Here is a 21911-nt window from a genome sequence, read left to right as displayed (position 1 = left end):
GTAGTAGTGCGGGTGTAGTAAGATGACGCGGTCTGTACAGATGTAGTAGTGCAGGTGTAGTAAGATGGTGCGGTCTGTACAGATGTAGTAGTGCGGGTGTAGTAAGATGATGCGGTCTGTACAGATGTAGTAGTGCGGGTGTAGTAAGATGACGTGGTCTGTACAGATGTAGTAGTGCGGGTGTAGTAAGATGACGCGGTCTGTACAGATGTAGTAGTGTGGGTGTAGTAAGATGGCGCGGTCTGTACAGATGTAGTGCGGGTGTAGTAAGCTGACGCGGTCTGTACAGATGTAGTAGTGCGGGTGTAGTAAGATGACGCGGTCTGTACAGATGTAGTAGTGTGGGTGTAGTAAGATGACGCGGTCTGTACAGATGTAGTGCGGGTGTAGTAAGATGACGCGGTCTGTACAGATGTAGTAGTGCGGGTGTAGTAAGATGGCGTGGTCTGTACAGATGTAGTAGTGCGGGTGTAGTAAGATGACGCGGTCTGTACAGATGTAGTAGTGCGGTGTAGTAAGATGGCGTGGTCTGTACAGATGTAGTAGTGCGGGTGTAGTAAGATGACGCGGTCTGTACAGATGTAGTAGTGCGGGTGTAGTAAGATGACGCGGTCTGTACAGATGTAGTAGTGCAGGTGTAGTAAGATGGTGCGGTCTGTACAGATGTAGTAGTGCGGGTGTAGTAAGATGATGCGGTCTGTACAGATGTAGTAGTGCGGGTGTAGTAAGATGACGTGGTCTGTACAGATGTAGTAGTGCGGGTGTAGTAAGATGACGCGGTCTGTACAGATGTAGTAGTGTGGGTGTAGTAAGATGACGCGGTCTGTACAGATGTAGTAGTGCGGGTGTAGTAAGATGGTGCGGTCTGTACAGATGTAGTGCGGGTGTAGTAAGATGACGCGGTCTGTACAGATGTAGTAGTGCGGGTGTAGTAAGATGATGCGGTCTGTACAGATGTAGTAGTGCGGGTGTAGTAAGATGACGCGGTCTGTACAGATGTAGTAGTGCGGGTGTAGTAAGATGACGCGGTCTGTACAGATGTAGTAGTGCGGGTGTAGTAAGATGACGCGGTCTGTACAGATGTAGTAGTGCGGGAGTAGTAAGATGGCGCGGTCTGTACAGATGTAGTATTGCGGGTGTAGTAAGATGGCGTGGTCTGTACAGATGTAGTAGTGCGGGTGTAGTAAGATGACGCGGTCTGGAGAGATGTAGTAGTGCGGGTGTAGTAAGATGGCGCGGTCTGTAGAGGTGACGTAAGATGGCGGCCGCGTGATGACGTAGCACGTAGAGCGTGTGACGCCGGACTCAGCCGCAGTGTTCGGAGCCTCCGCCATGTACCGGACTCCTGGACGCCGCGCTCTGTCCCCGGACTCTCCGGTTCTGTACCGGGACAGCCCTCGCTCTCCGGAGGAGCGCTCCTGGTCCCGCGGCCACTCCCCGCCCCGGAAGCAGCGCTCTCCCAGCAGGCGCAGCCGCTCACCGGACAGAAGAGGCCGCTCACCGGACGGAAGAGGCCGCTCACCGGACAGAAGAGGCCGCTCACCGGACGGAAGAGGCCGCTCACCGGACAGAAGAGGCCGCTCCCTGCACCGCTCCCGCTCCAGACCTCGGGGACACTCGCGCTCCAAGTCCCGGAGCCGTGCAGGCCGCTCCCGCTCCAGGCCCCGCCGCTCCCCTCCCACCCCGCACTGGGTCCGGTCCCCGGATGACGAGTACCGCCGTGAGGTGAGAGCCCGCCCCCGCGGACAATCCACGCCCCCTCCTCCGCGCTTCATTCCCGGTAGCTGGAGCTGTAATCACGTGACGTCATCTATAGTCCGGGGCTCTGCGGTCCTACACTGGGGGGTCCGGCCCTGCGGTCTGGGGGCTCTGCGGTCCTACACTGGGGGGTCCGGCCCTGCGGGCTGGGGGCTCTGCGGTCCTACACTGGGGGGTCCAGCCCTGCGGTCTGGGAGCTCTGCGGTCCTACACTGGGGGGTCCGGCCCTGCGGTCTGGGAGCTCTGCGGTCCTACACTGGGGGGTCCGGCCCTGCGGTGTGGGGGCTCTGCGGTCCTACACTGGGGGGTCCGGCCCTGCGGTCTGGGGGCTCTGCGGTCCTACACTGGGGGGTCCAGCCCTGCGGTCTGGGGGCTCTGCGGTCCTACACTGGGGGGTCCGGCCCTGCGGTCTGGGGGCTCTGCGGTCCTACACTGGGGGGTCCGGCCCTGCGGTCTGGGGGCTCTGCGGTCCTACACTGGGGGGTCCGGCCCTGCGGTCTGGGGGCTCTGCGGTCCTACACTGGGGGGTCCGGCCCTGCGGTCTGGGGGCTCTGCGGTCCTACACTGGGGGGTCCGGCCCTGCGGTCTGGGGGCTCTGCGGTCCTACACTCTGGGGTCCGGCCCTGGGGGCTCTGCGGTCCTACACTGGGGGGTCCGGCCCTGCGGTCTGAGGGCTCTGCGGTCCTACACTGGGGGGTCCGACCTTGCGGACTAGGGACTCAGCGGTCCTACACTGGGGGGTCCGGCCCTGCGGTCTGGGGGCTCTGCGGTCCTACACCTGGGGGGTCCGGCCCTGCGGTCTGGGGGCTCTGCGGTCTTACACTGGGGGGTCCGGCCCTGCGGTCTGGGGGCTCTGCGGTCCTACACTGGGGGGGTCCGGCCCTGGGGGCTCTGCGGTCCTACACTGGGGGGTCCAGCCCTGCGGTGTGGGGGCTCTGCGGTCCTACACTGGCGGGTCCGGCCCTGCGGTCTGGGGGCTCTGCGGTCCTACACTGGCGGGTCCGGCCCTGCGGTCTGGGGGCTCTGCGGTCCTACACTGGGGGGTCCGGCCCTGCGGTCTGGGGGCTCTGAGGTCCTACACTGGGGGGTCCGGCCCTGCGGTCTGGGGGCTCTGCGGTCCTACACTGGGGGGTCCGGCCCGGCGGTCTGGGGGCTCTGCGGTCCTACACTGGGGGGTCCAGCCCTGCGGTGTGGGGGCTCTGCGGTCCTACACTGGCGGGTCCGGCCCTGCGGTCTGGGGGCTCTGCGGTCCTACACTGGCGGGTCCGGCCCTGCGGTCTGGGGGCTCTGCGGTCCTACACTGGCGGGTCCAGCCCTGGGGGCTCTGCGGTCCTACACTGGGGGGTCCGGCCCTGCGGTCTGGGGGCTCTGCGGTCCTACACTCTGGGGTCCGGCCCTGCGGTCTGAGGGCTCTGCGGTCCTACACTGGGGGGTCCGACCTTGCGGACTAGGGACTCAGCGGTCCTGCACTTGGGGGAGAGGGGGGTTCCGGTTCTGCACTCCTGCACTTGGGGGAGAGGGGGGTTCCGGCTCTGCACTCGTACTCTTTTTGGGGGGACAGGGGGACCCGGCTCTGCTGTCTCTTCCTTTTCTCTCCTGGAGATTACTTTGCTTTTTCCTCCTCTTTGTTTTCAGCATCGTCGCTCCCCCGGTCGTCATTCCCCCAGTTTTCGCTCCAGTCCAGCCAGGGAACCCCGCACTTCTAGGCGTCGGACTCGGGCCAGCCCACCGCAGCAGGACAGGTAAGTGTGAGACCCTTGGGTGGGGGAGGTGCGGAACATGTGACTGCATGGTCAGAGGCGGCCATCACAGCAGGGGGGGACATTGTACCTTTGCGGTGTCACATCATCTCACTGTTGTTCCGGGGTCTGCTGGTTACAATGTTCTTTGTACTTGGGAAAACCCCTTTAACCCTTTCCTCAGCGTGGCCAGTTTGCGTTTCCATGTTTTCCCTCTTGTTTCTACCCTCGTAGACGTATCGGGCTCGTGTTATCGGGACAAGTTGCGCTCCAGTGACACCGCTCATCTTACCGCACTGGAAAATACCAAAAAGTGCTATTCCCACCGACTTATTTGTACGCCACATTGTGTGGTCAAATTACCCCACAACACAGTTCACGTCTGTATGGTTACTGCACTTTGTGACACCGTTCTCATTGGTACGGTTACGGCCCATTGTGACCCCGTTCTCCTCGTCTGTACTGTTACGGCCCATTGTGACACCGTTCTCATCTGTACGGTTACGGCCCATTGTGACACCGTTCTCCTCGTCTGTACGGTTGCGGCCCATCGGGACACCGTTCTCGTCTGTACGGTTGCGGCCCATCGGGATTCCGTTCTTCTCGTCTGTACGGTTGCGGCCCATCGGGACACCGTTCTCGTCTGTGCGGTGGCGGCCCATCGGGATACAATTCTCCTTGTCTGTGCGGTTGCTGCCCATCGGTACACCGTTCTCCTTGTCTGTACGGTTGCTGCCCATCGGGACACAGTTCTCCTTGTCTGTACGGTTGCTGCCCATCGGTACACCGTTCTCCTTGTCTGTACGGTTGCTGCCCATCGGGACACAGTTCTCCTTGTCTGTACGGTTGCTGCCCATCGGGACACAGTTCTCCTTGTCTGTACGGTTGCTGCCCATCGGGACACCGTTCTCCTTGTCTGTACGGTTGCTGCCCATCGGGACACCGTTCTCCTTGTCTGTGCGGTTGCGGCCCATCGGGACACCGTTCTCGTCTGTGCGGTGGCGGCCCATCGGGATACAATTCTCCTTGTCTGTGCGGTTGCTGCCCATCGGGACACCGTTCTCCTTGTCTGTACGGTTGCTGCCCATCGGGACACCGTTCTCCTTGTCTCTGCGGTTGCGGCCCATCGGGACACCGTTCTCGTCTGTGCGGTGGCGGCCCATCGGGATACAATTCTCCTTGTCTGTGCGGTTGCTGCCCATCGGGACACCGTTCTCCTTGTCTGTACGGTTACTGCCCATCGGTACACCGTTCTCCTTGTCTGTACGGTTACTGCCCATCGGGACACCGTTCTCCTCGTCTGTACGGTTGCGGCCCATCGGGACACCGTTCTCGTCTGTGCGGTGGCGGCCCATCGGGACACCGTTCTCCTTGTCTGTACGGTTGCTGCCCATCGGTACACCGTTCTCCTTGTCTGTACGGTTGCTGCCCATCGGGACACCGTTCTCCTTGTCTGTACGGTTGCTGCCCATCGGGACACCGTTCTCCTTGTCTGTACGGTTGCTGCCCATCGGGACACCCTTCTCCTTGTCTGTGCGGTTGCGGCCCATCGGGACACCGTTCTCCTCGTCTGTGCTTTTGCGGCCCATCGGGACACCGTTCTCTCTCTATGTTGACATCAGAGTCGACACATGCGCATCCCGTCATATCCGGCGCAGTTTTGTTGAAGACACTGCAAATTCGTATATATGGTGTCTTCAATAAAATGGTGTTCGAGATTGCGGCATGTCGACTCCTGCGCCATTTTAGTGAAATAATGTACTACAACAACAGTGACTGGGAACCTGTTAGAGACCGAGTGCCCAAACTGCAACCTAAAACCCCCTTATGTATCGTAGAGTGTCAAAACGGGGGCGGCAGAGAGCAAGCAGGGGCAACAAAGTGCAGCCACGAACAGGAGCAGGGGCACCAGACTGCAGATAAAAAGGAATATCCCCCCTCATCCTGGTATATGCTCCCTGTGGAGATACGGGGGGTCAGCAGCGGGTGCTCTCGTCCGCTGGCTCGAGACCGCATGGACCAGAGATCTTCCCACCGCACACCCGCTCTCCTTTTACTGTAGGAATAATGCTACTCCGACAACACAGGGTGAGGGTAACACAATGTGGTAATACTTGATTGTACCACAAAACAGGCAGATAACACACAGAACAGTCCCAGTACAGTACCCAAGATGGTGCACGTTAGTCTCATTTTTCCACTGACTCACTCTGTTGATGGCAGATGTTACGTCAGAGCTCCCAGGGTCGCTACCCCACCTGTGGTATACACACAGAGAGGAGGTAACGACAAGCGTAGGAAGATGACAGTCTATTCAGGTTCAAGGCCAGGTGACTGGAGGGTCACAACCTAGCTTCTCCACTAACGCACCTATGGGGCTCAGGCGAGCAGCGAGTCTAAATCCTGACTACCACAAACGCATCCATGGATTCGCAATGGTCCCCCTGACGAAGGCAGACGCCGAAACGCGCGTCGGGGTCAGGCACATCCCTGGACATATCCACCATATAGCAGGTAATACTCATGGCCGCGGTTGCTTTATTATAGTAGCACTCTATCTGATTTTGGCACTTGCCACTATGCTGCTTTCTATCTATTTGGCTTTTGGATTCTTTTGACCTTCATTTTGCTTACTTATAAGCATCGGTCACTATTGACCTTACACTCATTTTTTGGGTTACTTCAGCCAGTCTATTGTTTACATACATTTTTGCATATGCACTTTATGATATATTTATATTGCCATCTGGATCCCCATGCTGCTATATGGTCCCCTTTTTATGATGTATTAACCTGTATATTTACCATCACACATTGTTAGTTATTATTATTTTCATTATTCATATGTCCCTGGTTTTGTGTCTCTTTGGTAGTCCCCCACCGACTTATTGTTTATTCACAAATAAATATTGTTATTTCATATTTTTGGACCTTTTTGTCTGGGTTTCCTTTGTTTTGGCATCCATGGATTCGCAATGGTATTTTTCCCAGGGCTGTGGAGTCAGTAGGCTAAATCTCCGACTCCAGCTCCGACTCTGACTTCTCAATTTCCATGATTCCGACTCCCCTCCTACATGGCTCACGTTTAAGTTTGTGACCAATTTACTGTGGTAAAATGGTAACATCAGGCTTTTAATCGTGATACAATAATCAAACCATTTATATAGAACATACAATATATTTATTGGAATACAACTTTATAACAAAAGACTTTCATATTTACAATTATACACTCTGCAGTAAGTGAGAAAAAAACGTTTTCAACAAAAACGTACTGAATAACATTTGCGCAGTCTGAATTTGTTCTGAGAAATAGCATCGCCTCCATCAGATCCTCCTCCATAGATGACCTCACATCTGACCGAATTATTTTAAGGCTACAGAACAACCTCTCTACACTAACTTGAGTTGGTGACAAAGCAGTAACCACATGGGCGACATCGCTAACAATTTCAGGGTGTAAAGGAATTGCCTCGTGCACAGTCAGTTTTGATGAACAATTGAACTCTTCTACTTCTTTGAGAGCAAGTGAAAAACGTTGCTGAAATCTGGTTAATCTGTTTTCTATGGGAGTGGAACCTTTCCCTGCAGCAACGCTTTGCCTGCTCCATGTCGTCCAAATACTTGTCGAAATCAAACTCCTCATCTGATGAAGATGAAGGAACGGCAGCAGCAGCACTGGCAGGACCCGAGTCCTCTTGCTCTTGGCCGTCCTGTAGCCACTCATCCTAACTGCTACCTCAAGCTGAACTTCTTTTCCTTTAGTAAGCTGATGATCATCCAGCAATATACGATGACTCGGGTCCACAAACAGCTGCCAGAAGAATTTTATTTTCTAATAGCAGTGTCTCCATTTCATTGAAGCAGCAATGCTATCTGTGATTAAACCTCTTCTCTGGGACAGGGAAAACAACAAGCTCTTCCACTAAAAATGCCAGGAGTTAAATCCTCAGCTTGTAACTTTAGTCACTATAAATGAGCGATGAAGAAATTCCTTCAATTCAGCCACCTGTGTCCATTGACTTTCATGTAGTGTTACCTGAGGCCATATCTACAAGGAAGGGTTTCACCTCAAGCAATCGCTCAATCATTAAATAGATGCTGCCCCACCGAGTGGCTTGATCCACAATTGCCCCCTTTCCAGCTCGTCTCTTCAAGATGGAACCAATTTTAGGGGTTCTGGCAGTAATAGCCAAGTTCCTCACTTTGCTAATCAGAGTTCCAGCATGTCCCTCTTGCAGACTCTTATTGCCAGCTGCAGCGTGTGCACAACACAGCGCATGTGATGAATAGGAAAGAGGTGTGAAGCAGCTTCAACAAGATCATCTAATTGTTAAGAATCATTTTGCTGCTCTTCTGTAGTAATATCTGTTTGTTCTTCTGTTATGGGAACAGGACTGTGGCCTTCCATCTCCAACATACTGAATGTGAATTGTTCTTCTTGCTGCTGTTCACCTTAATTATTCTCATTCTTCAGTTTAAAGGGAACCTGTCACCCCCAAAATAGAAGGTGAGCTAAGCCCACCAGCATCAGGGGCTTATCTACAGCATTCTGTAATGCTGTAGATAAGCCCCCGATGTATTCTGAAAAAGAGATTAGATTATACTCACCCAGGGGCGGTCCCGCTGCGGTTCTGGTCCGATGGGCGTCGCGGTCCGGCGCCTCCCATCTTCTTACGATGATGTCCTCTTCACGCTGCGGCTTCAGCGTACTTTGTCTGCTCTGTTGAGGGCAGAGCAAAGTACTGCAGTGCGCAGGCGCCGGGCCTCTCTGACCTTTCCCGGCGCCTACTCTCTGCGGTACTTTGCTCTGCCCTCAACAGGGCAGACAAAGTACACCTGCGCCGGAGCCGCAGCATGAAGACAAGAAGAGGACGTCATCGTAAGAAGATGAGAGGCCCCGGACCGCGACCGCCCCTGGGTGAGTATAATCTAACCTCTTTTTCTCATCTTTCAGGATACATCGGGGGCTTATCTACAGCATTACAGAATGCTGTAGATAAGCCCTTGATGCTGGTGGGCTTAGCTCACCTTCGATTTTGGGGATGACAGGTTCCCTTTAATTGTACTTATGTTTGAAGCATTATCAGTTACAATAGCAAGAACCTGTTCTTTTTTTGAGTTCATAATCTTGCAGAACTTTTTCCACTAAGGTCTGGAGAAACTGTCTGCTGTGATGAGCTTTAGTATATTTTACTGCCAGCGTCTTAGTAACAATTTTTTTGTTGTCACAAACATATCAAATGTTGATAGCAAAATAGTTCACTCTGTGACGTGTGCAGACATCCATTTTAAGAAACACAAAGCGTCTCTTGAGTCTTTTTAAGATCTTCCTTTTGGTTAAGGGCTTCTTCAATCACTAATTTTCTAATACTTTCTCTTTCAAGAGAAACACCAACTTTGTGGGCCATTTCTCCATTAAGAGCTGTAAAAGCTGGTCATTGCAAATAATGATAATGGTACTGTCCTTCACAACAAGCTCGATGAGCTGTCTTTTAAACACATCTGCTGTCATTGTTACAGTTACTTTGTCACTTCCAAAATATCTTGTAACTGATGTTTCCTCCTACTTTGCCTGGCGGGAAGTGCTGGGCTCTGGTTTCTTGGTGCTGCTGTGATCTTTTTCAATCACAGCTTTGTAAATTTATGGGTGGCAGCACTGTAAATGTCTTCTTAGATTGGAAGTTCTTGAAGGAGCATTTTTACCACTGCTTGAGTATGCACTGATTTTGGCTTCACATTTGTTTTCATCTGGGTGACTTATACACTGACACATAAAATGTTTATCTTGATCACTGTGAAATGCTCAAATACAGCTGACTTCGTAGGAGGCTTCTTAGACATTTTGTAATTATGTAAATTCGCTCTCAAAATAATTTTGCCCTGTTTTAAAAATAAGCTATATTGTACTTCTTGCAAGAATAGGGAATCACGCACTGTATAATTTAGGCTATAAATAAAGCAATCTTTGCATAAATCAATAGGACAGATAAGTATAATGTTTGGAAAATGTTAGATAGCTTTATGCTGTGAACTTTCAATGCCAGGCTTGTCTCAGGGTACAGCTCACTAAATGCTTCACATCATATTTCTTCCCAGTCTATGAAGAGGGGAGGAGGGAGCGAGCATGTTTGTGCTGAATCATATTGCAGAACACACACACAAATATATATGTTCTCATCGATCCTATTACTGTATTTCTGAATTTGAGAATTTAGAAAACAGTTTTTCCCCTTATATTCTATGTATAGTGTATATAAGTTCTGAGATGAATGCAGGCATTCCTTCCCTGTGTGTTTATTTTTTCCCTTTATTTGTAGAGGAGGAGCTTCACTACTTATCATGAACATAAACTGCAGCACAGATTCATCTCGGCTAAAAGTCTAGACCTTAGATCAGGAATAGGACAGACATTTAAAGGACATTTCACAACTTTCCCAAATTCTTATGAAAAAAATATTCCCCACAAACTGCATTGAACTACTGTACCCAATTTATTATATATTTTAGGAGTCGGTCCATTTTATACTGACTACACCAAAATGGGCTCAAACTACGACTCCGACTCCACGGCCCTGATTTTTCCACCCGGGAACATGGACCCTAGGCCGGCATCCTGTAAAATGACAAATGTGACCCTCATGATGGAGCCATGATGTCTTGGCTTCTGTCCTGTAGAGCAGGGGTGTCAAACTGCATTCCTCGAGGGCCTCAAACCATGCGTGTTTTCAAGATTTCCTTCTCATTGCACAAGGTGCTGGAATCATTCTGTGCAGGTGATTAAATGAACACCTGTGCAATACAAGGAAATCCTGAAAACATGACCTGTTTGCAGCCCTTAAGGAATGCAGTTTGACACCCCTGCTGTAGAGCGTATCTGTGCAGCTCTGCTTTATAATACTGCACAGCCCTGGTCACTACTGAGCATGTGTATAAAGTGCAGCTCCGGGGTATAATACTGCACAGCCCTGGTCACTACTGAGTATTGTACCCCAGAGCTACACTTTACACACATGCTCAGTAGTGACCAGGGCTGTGCAGTATTATACCCCAGAGCTGCACTTTATGCACATGCTCAGTAGTGACCAGGGCTGTGGAGTATTATATCCCAGAGCTGCAATTTATGCACATGCTCTGTAGTGACCAGGGCTGTGGAGTATTATATCCCAGAGCTGCACTTTATGCACATGCTCTGTAGTGACCAGGGCTGTGCAGTATTATACCCCAGAGCTGCACTTTATGCACATACTCAGTAGTGACCAGGGCTGTGCAGTATTATACCCCAGAGCTGCACTTTATGCACATGCTCTGTAGTGACCAGGGCTGTGCAGTATTATACCCCAGAGCTGCACTTTATGCACATGCTCAGTAGTGACCAGGGCTGTGGAGTATTATATCCCAGAGCTGCACTTTATGCACATGCTCTGTAGTGACCAGGGCTGTGCAGTATTATACCCCAGAGCTGCACTTTATGCACATGCTCAGTAGTGACCAGGGCTGTGCAGTATTATACCCCACAGCTGCACTTTATGCACATGCTCAGTAGTGACTGGTGCTGTGGAGTCGGAGTCGGGGAAATTGGGGAATCGGAGGTTCGGCTTACAGACTCCACAGCCCTGACAGCCACTATTACATCTTGTGTCTAGCTCAATGTATAACATTGGGTGAACCGTCCTCATTATGGGGTTAAATTGATGTACAGCCGCCATTGTTAAAGGGGGCTCTGTATGGGGAGGTGAGCTGCTCCGATGAGGTGACATCTGCTGATGTTGCTGCGTCCTGTCAGGTATGTGTGGAGGGGATGTGATCACGGCCGCTCGCCTCTGATAGGTACCAGACCTCCGTGCTACATGATGGGCACCAGACCGCCCCGTAACCTAGAACTGCTCAGGCCTCCCAACATTCACTGCTTGGGGTGCTGCAGGTTTTCGTTCTTTCCATGTTCCTGCAGCACATCACCATATTTACACATATTGTTATATCAGCGATTAATGAGCATCTTGCTGACTGTTTCCTCCCAGTGGCAGGAGATCGCACACTGTAAAATGAAGGTTGCCCAGAAATTCCCTTAATGGGGGAAATTGAGTTCAGAGCTGCAGGCAATGGCTGATAGCTGGGAACAGTAGCTGGTATTCACTGGTGCGGCACAGTGAGAGCTTCCCACCTGCAGACATGGTGTGCTTGTTGTTCCAGGTCCGGTGATGTGAAGCTATTGGGAAATGATTCCTCCTTACGTAGCTTCTCTGGGGACTTGCACGCTTCACCTCTGCCCATGCCCAAGAAGTCCATCCTGAAGAAACGTCCAGATGTGGAGCCCTCCAGCTCTGACAAGTCTCCCCAGGTACGGATACCACTACTTCTGTGTCCTCCCAAGGGCCTAGTTGAGGGTGGGGGCTCTGAGGATAAGTGGTAGCCATTTTTACGACTGACCCTATGTTCCCTCTGGCCTCATAATGTGGAGTCTGCGCACACTTTTTGTTTTCTAGCCTGAGGTTGTGGGGCCCCTTACTACGGTCTCTCCATAACGTCTTTGTCCTCCAGGGTTAGGATGTATGGCTCCATTCTGCAGACTCTTCGCTGACTTCTCTGTCCTCTGGGGTGACATGGTGGGGGCTCCCATACTGCTGACATTTGGTACATTTCTTTGTCCTCTGGCCTGAGGTTGTGGGGCCCCCGTACTTCGGGTTCTCCACTAACGTCTTTGTCCTCCGGGGTAAAGATGTATGGCTCCATTTTGCGGCTCTTCACTCACTTCTCCAAGGTCCTCAGGGATGAGGTAGTGGGGTCCTGTACTGCTCACTCTGCTCATGTGATATTTCCATATCTTTCCAGGCTAACATGCTCTTGAGCAGTAAAGATGGGAGAAGTGTGAGCTCTGTGGGGGCAGGGAAGAGCACAGAAAGCCCCCTCTCTATGGTGGTAAAGATGGATCCCCTCACACCCAGCACCTCCAACTCTTCTGCTTTAGCAGCTGCAGCACGGAGACCGGAGTCTCCTCTTCCACAAGGCAGTAACCCGCTTTCGGTAGCGCCAGCAAACCGGACACTAAGCAGCAGCGCAGATTTTGTGGTGAAACAAAATGTCACAAGTAAAACCCCTCCACACTCATCCACTACAGGAAACCTTTCTACCAAGACCTCCCCTAAATCTCAGACCGCTCCATTCAGCGGTGGGAACGACTTCCCTAAGAAGAAGGCGGCTGATGTGGCAGGCAGCTTCTTGTTGCCTCATGACCAGGATTACAAACAGTCTTCTCTTCTAAGTAAAGCTTCAGATTTCAAGCAGTGCAGATCCACCGAAATTGATGATGAGGAGCGCTTTCTTTATGGAGACGAGGAGGAGAAGACGGCAGAGCAGACAAAAGCTCAATCTGACCAAACAGTCTCCACTCCGCCAGTCAAGAGCTCCAAGAACAAGCAAGAGTTTGAGAAGATCCACGACCTGCTGAAGACTATTGGCCTGGATATTGGTGTTACTGAAATCGGGAAACTTGCCGTCAGAACGCAAGAGCGGCTTCATGGGAAGAAAGTGGCACCTAAGATAACGCAGCCTACAGCTGAGCAATCGCAGAGCGGGCCCATGGTAAACTCTGCTGAGCTCAAGGCTAAAGTGTCTGAACCCAAAGAACCTGAACCCCAAGTTAAAGCAGAAAGGAAAGAAGAACCTGCAATGAAGACTGAGCCAGTTGTAAAACCAGTCCCTAAAGAACCACCAGTCCCTAAAGAACCACCAACCCCAGTGACGCTGCCGAGCCCGGCCCCCATTCCTATAGAGAAGCCTCAACTTATTTTGAAGAATCCATTACTCAAAGAGACAATTCCAGCACCGATAGTAGAGGTCCCTGTTCAACTGCCCATCCCCTGCTCTGTGTCCGAACCCACGCTTTCTCCAATAAGTCCCTCACAAATCCCGGTCTACCCTCCATACCCACATTCCCCAATGGTCCCTGGATATAGCATGCCACCTAACTACAATCCCTATACTCCCTATGTGTCGTATCCCACATCCAGCTGGACTATGTACTCTCCAGTCCCCCCCCAACCACCACCAGCACACATTCCACCACTGCTGCCTCCTGTAAGGGTCCCTGTCAGTGCACCCACCCCAGTGTACAACCCCCGCAGCAACCTGCGCGTCATTGAAACCACTGAAGATCTTACTGATGCCAAAGCCGCTGTCAAAACAGACGCCAAACCCACAACTTCATTAGCAACACTGCTGGCAGAACGGCAAGCCGACCGCAAAAATAAAGAAGCTGAGAAAATTAAAGTAAGTCAGCCCGCATCCCTAGGGCATGCAGCCGCGTAAAGACTGCAGTGTTCATCCTTCACCTTTGCATTTTCTTAGCTCTTGGGGTCGTAGCGCCTGTCATCCAGCAGAGTTTTGAGAGAAACCTTCAGTGTGTGCAGTCTTTTCATTTAATATCCCATAGTGGTGTAGGCACCTCAGTGTGACGTTCCTCTTATAGAGACCCAGAAATGGATGAATAAGAGAGGAAGCTCATAGACCAACATACAGTGGGTCAATACCCATCAGATCTGTTACCACTGTGCTGTACAATAGCAGGTTGGTGCCTAGCAGACATGTGACCACTGTGCAGTGTATGATAGCAAGCGGGTCAGTGCCGAACAGTCATGTGACCTCTTCTGTACGATAGTGAACAGGTCAGTCCCGAGCAGACATATGACCCCTCTGCTGTTCTATAGATAGCGGGTCAGTGCCTAACAGATCCGTGAGCCCTCTGCAGTGTACGATAGCGAGCGGGTCCGGGCCGAGCGGACCTGTGACCACTCTGCAGTGTATGATAACGAGCGGGTCAGTGATGAGCAGACCTGTGACCATGGTGTGATGTACGATAGTGAGACCAGTGCTGAGCAGACCTGTGACCATGATGCGACATCCCAATAGCGAGCAGATGAGTGCTGAGTAGACCTGTGACCATGGTGCGATGTACGATAGTGAGAAGATCAGTGTTGAACAGACCTGTGACCACAGTGTGATCTATTATAGTGAGTGGGTCAGTGGTGAGCAGATCTGTGACCATGGTGCGATGTACAATAGTGAGATCAGTGTTGAACAGACCTGTGACCACGGTGTGATCTATTATAGCGAGCGGTGCCGAGCAGACGTGACCATAGTGTTGTGTACAATAGTGAGTGGGTCAGTGATGAGCAGACCTGTGACTATGATGCGATGTATGATAGTGAGCAGGTCAGTGCTGAGCAGACCTGTGACCATGGTGTGATGTACGATGGTGAGGTCAGTGACGAGCAGACCTGTGACCACTGTCCAGTGTATGATGGCAAGCAGGTCAGTTTCAAACAGACATGTGACCTCTTCTGTACATTAGCGAACAGGTCAGTGCTGAGCATACATATGACCTCTAAGCTGTTCTATAGTGAGCGGGTCAGTGCTAAGCAGACCTGTGACCACGGTGTGATGTACGATAGTGAATGGGTCAGTGCTGAGCAGACCTGTGACCACGGTGTGATGTACGATAGCGAGCGGGTCAGTGCTAAGCAGACCTGTGACCACGGTGTGATGTACGATAGTGAATGGGTCAGTGCTGAGCAGACCTGTGACCACGGTGTGATGTACGATAGCGAGCGGGTCAGTGCCAAGCAGACCTATAACCACGGTGTGATGTACGATAGGGAGCGGGTCAGTGCCGAGCAGACCTGTGACCACGGTGTGATGTACGATAGTGAGGGGGTCAGTGCCGAGCAGACCTGTGACCACGGTGTGATGTACGATAGTGAGCGGGTCAGTGCCGAGCAGACCTGTGACCTCTGTGTGATGTACGATAGTGAGCGGGTCAGTGCCGAGCAGACCTGTGACCACGGTGTGATGTACGATAGTGTTCTCAATTATTGACCTGTATGAATACGCTATTGAACAAGCCAAGAGCTAATAGTTGGCAGAGTGAATCACACCGCCCCTTGTATGAAGGATGTGCTACTGAAAACATAATGCTGTTGGGAACAGAACCATTGAACAATCTCTGTCGCCATACGTTATCGGCCGATGTGAACAGGTGCCTAAACGGAGCGCTCATTAAAATGTATATGGTCGATCAGCTCTTGTTCTGGGCAAACATCTACAGTGGAAATGGACCAGTAGAGCTTATAGTAAGCTGCTGTTACTGACCAGCAGGCAGTGCATGTGCTGTTCCAGGTAAGTGTGATCAGGGAGTACCCATGTTTTGGGGGGTGGCTGTATTGCAGTGTACAGATGCTGCTTACAACCCTAAGAAAAAGAGCCTTTCGATTTATTAAAGGTCTTGGAGGAGCTGGGCTCTGTAAGGAAGGAGCACAAGGCCAAGAGTGAGAGCTTAAAGACCATCAGCACCAAGGTGGTGCAGCTGCGCATCCAGCAGGGTGAGTTATATGGGGGCATCCACGTAACCGCGAACAGACAATCCTTGGCTGCAGATGACCCCTCATTGTCTGTCACAGGTATACTCCTACGAAATAAGGGACGCGGGAAGGACGGGCACAAGGATCGTCTGCTGGAAGAACTGAATAATGTATTGGAGACTGCCCAGAAGCAGATAAACTCCCTCTCTGAGGAGACCAACACAGCAAAACAGAAGCAACTGCAGCTCACTAAGGTGGCAGAGATCCTGGGTGTCAGCCCCACGGATCTGGCTGAGAAGAGGGACCTTAAGAAAGAGAAGGGAAGCCCAGTTTCTCCTGCGCTGACCAAGGTGAGCACCAGGTCTACTCAGCGGCTGCATACAAGTATCAGTCTGTTAACCTGTCATGAATTGTAAAATCTGATCCACATTATCAAGGGCTTAGTGACTGCATTGCTGTTGTGAACGATGTTACCTGAGCTGTGACCACTCATTTGCTCCATACACCTGTCATTTTTATTCTTAGACCTTTCTTGTTTCTTATTCAGGACCCTGATAATGAATCGAGAACCAGTAGTGTCTCCTCAAAGTCAGCAAATGATCTGAAGTCTAGAAGCAGCCCAGTGTCTGATGCTAATGCCAAGAGCAGCTCTTCATGTGGAGCTGACACAAAGATATTGGGGGCCACCCAGCTGTCCAATGTCACTGTGAAGTCAGAAGTCCAGTGTAAAGGCAGACCACCCAAGCCGAGCCCTGAGCACTCCCCAGAGCCCCACTCACCTCGCATATCAAAATCAAGAGACAAGTCACAGTCAAAAAGCCCACGACCCACGACACCATCATCCAACACACCCGCAAATGCTGAGAATCCTCTGCTTTTTGAGATATCTGAAATCTTTGAATATCATGATCCTGGCTTACATTGGTGTGAGGACTGTAATGAAATCTGCATGACGCTGCTCGAATTCCTGCTACACTTCCACGATGAGAAGCACAAGCAGGTGAGAGACCACGCTGTGGTTTGTGCCATGAGTGGGTGATGGCTGCATCTGTTGTCACTGGCTATGGCAGGATTTGGTGACCTGTTGAATCCATAGATCCGCTCTAAATGTTCAGCTTTCACAGATTTCTGTTATATTTTTCATGTTGTGCAGAGTTTAAAAGAGGTGAGGCGACCATGGGTGAAAAAGAAACCTCAAGAACTGAGCTCTACAAAGAAACCGAGAGTAAATATTCCCTTGAAAGGTAAAGATGTTTCCTTCACATTGACTGTGGGGTGGATGGGGCTTGTACAATTCCTTATGCTATTGGTGTCGCACGTTGCAGGTGTAGAATTCCTGCTCCCTGTTAATGGCCACTACTGTGAACTATGTGAGGAGACGTTCCCGGATCACACTGCTGCCGATGATCATTTGAGAACATATGCCCACAATGATAAGTACAAGGTTTGTCTCATTAATGTCAATCTTAAAACCAGTATCTGTCCTGGTAATTCTTCTTACAGGATCGGTTTTGGATGTCTGGTGAGGAGTGTTCTTAGACAATCTTTATGCTTATAATCTTAGAATCTCTGGACATTCATTGATTGATATTCCTTTACAGAAATACATTGAGGTGCACATCAATTATGAAGTGGTACGTCGGGAGAAGAAGAAGGCGAGCTTAATTGCTGCTCAAGAAATGGACCGGAGAAAAGCAGAGCAGAAACGTAAGATTGCAGAGCAGAAATTCGAAGTCCAAGCCTGTAGCAAATCTAAGAAGCTAAAAAAGGAAGAAGAAAAGAAAGTCAAATCCAAACATCGCACAACTGCCTCTCCACCGTCCTCCGATCAGAGGCGGAATAAGACACCAGAAAAGGATCCTGCAAAGAACGCCACGTTTGGGAAGTTTGTGTGGAAAACGGCAGAAAACAAAACCCAGGCTGTTAACTCTGCAAAAGTGGAAGCTGCACCTATCAAACCGAAGGAAGAGGAGCCTAAAACTCACGGTTTAAAGCAAAAAACTTTTGTCATAAAACGTCTGAGTAAACCCAGTACCCTGCCTGGAAATGCCTCTACTCTTTCCCATTCGACTGCCTCCACAACCATCACCTCTACTACTTCCATGACCTCAACATCTGTGTCACCTCCATCTACTTCTACATCACAACCAAAAGTTCGACCCAACCTGCCAAGTCTGAATGTCCATTTACCGACCCCTCATGTAACAATGAGTAAACCTGCACCACTAAATACTTTCCTGTCTATAAAGTCCTCAAATGCAACATCAAAATCTATCCCAATAGTGACAAACAAACCCACAGATGTGTTCCCTAATAACTTGGTCTCCAAAGCTTTTAGAGGAGAAATGGTTATATTTAAAGAGAGTGCACCGCCCAAATCCAAGGATAAAACTCCAAATACGGAGCCCAAGAAGACAGATGGACAAAGCATGAAACCTGTAGAGGTGACAAAAGGACAAGGCCTGTTCAATGTCCTTGTTAATAAAAATGAGACTGTAGAAAAGCAAGAGGTAAAAATTGATAAGGAAAGCTCAGTCCCAAAGTTACCTTCAAGTTGGATTTCTCACAAATCCAATCCTGTCCCCGCAACCACTTCACATGCCAACATCTTTGGTCCCATCAAACCAGCAGCGAGCACAGGACCTGCAAAGGTTCAGCACGCCCCAGACACCAAGTCTCCTGTTACAAATCCAGCTCCATCTCCAATTAGCAGCACATTAGCTAATTCATCCTTAAACAATTCAACTAGTGGTTTATCGAATAATGCGAAGTTAGACAACACCATCAATCCCACTACCCTACAGGCTGAAAAAGCTGGACCTACTCTAAAAGAGGAAAATGCAGTCCAAAAACCTGAAGAAGCAACTCTTAGCAAATTAGAAAAGCAGATGCCCCAAGAGGTTAAGGCCTCCAAGTTTTTAATGAGCCCTGTAACGAGTCAGCAGGAGTATTTACCTGCACAACAAACTAAAGCCAAGGATACAAATCTCCAAAACTTTGAAGAAACAAAACCCTTGTCTACAGTAGTTATCAACTGTGATGATGCAAACAAACCAGTGTCTACTCCTCTGCTATCCTTAAAGAAGGCTAAACCAACATTCAACACTACTACCAAACTCAATCAAAAATTTAAGAAAGCTCCATTGTCCCTGCCCAGTTCTTTGTTTGGTTATGTACAAGATGCTGGATGTAAAGACATCAAAATCCAGAAGCCCAAACGTGGCCAAGACAAAACAGAGCTAATTCCACCTTCTGGAAATGTTACATCCAGTTTGGGTACTAAACACAGCCCTGCCAACCCCAGCGCATTGCAGCAAGAACTTGACTTGTATTATAAGATGATCGCATCTGAGGATGATCCTGAAGACTTAACCACGTCTGAAGACCAAGACTCCGAAGTTGCCCCTCAGCCCACAAATGTAACTAGAACTCTTCTCCACACAAAGTTAGAAAGTCCATCTGAGAAGAAAGTCAAATTAGGAAGGGCACATGCTCTTGTGAAAACACCAATCAGACCAATTGTTTCAGAAGTTTCTGGTGAAGATGTTGATGACTACGACATGGCTTGTGAAGTTCCTGATGCTGTTTCGAGTTCTGTTTCCCAGACATCTGGCTGGAACCTCATGCACTCCAATTATGCATCAAGTAACAGCCAGCAGCCATTTAGTTTGGCATCTGGAAAAGTTTCAATGAACAAAGACCCACATGTGACCACAGTGGCTGCATCGGAAAACTCCATGGAAGATATGTCTGTATATGTTACTTGTGATTCTGATTAATTCCTCAAATAGAAGATGCACTGAGCATCAGACCTAATCGTAGTGAACTTTTTGTAAAAGTAGTAAAGGGTTTGGGTCGGGATAGCACCTCTTCCTCTGGGGCCTAGGTTTGTTCATTGTGAAGTTCTCTGAGGGTCAGTAGTGAGGAGTTGTGTACAGTGAGCAGTATATCTCTATTCTGACACACCAGTTACTTGACTTGTTCACATCTATTGGGAGCCTGATACCAGTCCTCAGTGGCTCTGCAGATGTCCTTCTGGATGTAATGTGATCATTTCAGGTCTGATACTCAGAAGATATGGTGGCACAGAATTGACCATGCTCGTTAAGCAAACTTGACCTCTGATACGAATACGCATCTTGGCTTTACTGTTGTAAACTTTTTTTGTTGTATTTTTACGTTCCAGTTTTTCACATGTGAGGTTTGCATCCAGCGTGGGCGACAGCACAATGTTGTATTGATATATTTAGATCTGTTCTTCTGTTGCTTGTTTAATTCTGTAATGATTTTAATCTTGATGCATCTTGCAATCCACTTCCATCAACGTCTTCCCCAAGGACTGCAAAGGTTGAGCCTGGAGAACGTGTCTGGGTAAGAGATGTTTGTACATATTCATCCTGCTTTTGGGTTGTTGCCCGCTGTTTTTTTGTTTTTTTTGTTATATAATATATGAAGACAACCTAAAGGAGAAGGTCGCAGAAATGTCCCAGGAGGTGTATTCCAGATCTCTGATGCAGATTCTGAACAATTCAATAAAAGTCTGTATCTCCATTCATGTTTGTTTCTTCTTTTTCTTGTCATTTATATGTACCTTGCAGGATGTTTGACTTCTTGTGATTATTCCTCTCTAATGTCCAGTGTGTCAGGCATTGTCAAACTGTACATCAACAAATGTCTGTGGCCCATCTGCAACCAGACGAGAACAGACTCCAGCACATATATAAGAAAATTTTGACAAAGTTTATTGAAACAATTTAAAAGTAATATAGAAGGGATACTAAAAATATACAGGGCTAAGGCCTCAAAAACTCTAACCCTAAACAGCTTTTCAACACTTTCAATTCGATCAGAGAAAGCTTTGGCCCGCAGTCCCCAATGCCCCTCTTCACTTCTTAGCCCTGTTCATCCAAAACCAGCTTCTCCAACATGACAGAAGATCAGCTCTCCACCCTCCTGTAAAGATCGCATCTCACCACTAGCATACTTGACCCGCTCCCATCCCACCTCATCCCTAACCTCGCCGCAGTCTTCATCCCAACCCTAACACACCTTCAACCTCTCACTTACAAATGGTGTCTTCCCATCATCCTTCAAGTATGCCTCGATCACACCTATCCTCAAAAAGCCCTCCCTCGACCCATCCTCTATCTAGCTATTGCCCGATATCTCTTCTCCCTTATGCCTCAAAACTACTGGAACAGCATGTTCATCTTGAACTGTCCTCCCACCTCTCTTCCTGCTCCCTCTTTGACCGCTTACAATTTGGCTTCCGACTGCATCACTCAACTGAAATTGCCCTAACTAAAGTCACCAATGGCCTACTAACCGCCAAGAGCAAGTGACACTACTCTGTCCTCCTCCTGGACCTGTCTTCTGCCTTTGACACGGTTGACCATTCCCTCTTGCTACAGATTCTATCATCTCTTGGCATCACAGACTTGGCCCTATCCTGGATCTCGTCATATCTAACAGACCAAACATTAATTGTCTCTCCCACACCACCTCCTCACCTCTCCCCCTGTCAGTGTTCCACAAGGCTCAGTCCTAGGGCCCCTGCTCTTCTCCATCGACACCTTTGGCCCGGGACAGCTCGTTAGAATCCCACGGTTTACGGTATCCTCTCTATGCCGATGACACGCAGATCTACCTCTCTGGACCTGACCTCACTTCCTTTCTGACCAAAATCCCACAATGTCTGCTATTTCAGATTTGTTTTCTGCTCACTTTCTAAAACTAAACATGGACAAAACAGAATTCATCATCTTTCCCCATCTCACTCTACCCCTCCACCAGACCTATCCATCAATGGCTGCTCACTTTCCCAATTCCACATGCTCGGTGCCTCGGGGTGATCCTTGACTTTGCTCTCTCTTTCAAACCACATATTCAAACCCTTGCCTCCTCCTGCCTACTCAAATTCAAAAATATTTCCCGGATCTGTGCATTCCTTGACCATGAAACCACAAAAACACTAGTGCACACCCTTATCTCCCGCCTCAACTACTGCAACCTCCTACTCTCCGGCCTCCCCTCTAGCACTTGGGCACCTCTCCAATCC

At 49.7% G+C, this 21911-nt stretch overlaps 1 protein-coding gene across 2 annotated transcripts; it reads left to right on the top strand.

Annotated features, from left to right (window-relative positions):
- The first annotated feature begins 1282 nt into the window (after positions 1 to 1282).
- Positions 1283 to 20404, top strand: LOC143804130 (uncharacterized). 2 transcript variants are annotated; one of them, XM_077281899.1, is made up of 10 exons: positions 1283 to 1725; positions 3394 to 3500; positions 11691 to 11838; positions 12330 to 13766; positions 15775 to 15874; positions 15953 to 16203; positions 16401 to 16853; positions 17007 to 17097; positions 17179 to 17297; positions 17455 to 20404. In XM_077281899.1, exons 1-10 carry the CDS (start codon positions 1333 to 1335, stop codon positions 19630 to 19632), a joined length of 5277 nt encoding a protein of 1758 aa, XP_077138014.1. In that variant the 5' UTR covers positions 1283 to 1332; the 3' UTR covers positions 19633 to 20404. The 2 variants fall into 2 exon arrangements, with proteins under 2 accessions (XP_077138014.1, XP_077138013.1); XM_077281898.1 differs by having other exon boundaries at positions 15775 to 16203.
- The last annotated feature ends 1507 nt before the right edge of the window (positions 20405 to 21911 follow it).

This window comes from Ranitomeya variabilis, chromosome 2 (genome assembly GCF_051348905.1).
Source record: "Ranitomeya variabilis isolate aRanVar5 chromosome 2, aRanVar5.hap1, whole genome shotgun sequence".
NCBI lineage: Eukaryota > Metazoa > Chordata > Amphibia > Anura > Dendrobatidae > Ranitomeya > Ranitomeya variabilis.
Note: the sequence above shows the minus strand (reverse complement) of the source record. Positions and strands in the feature narration are given on the sequence as shown.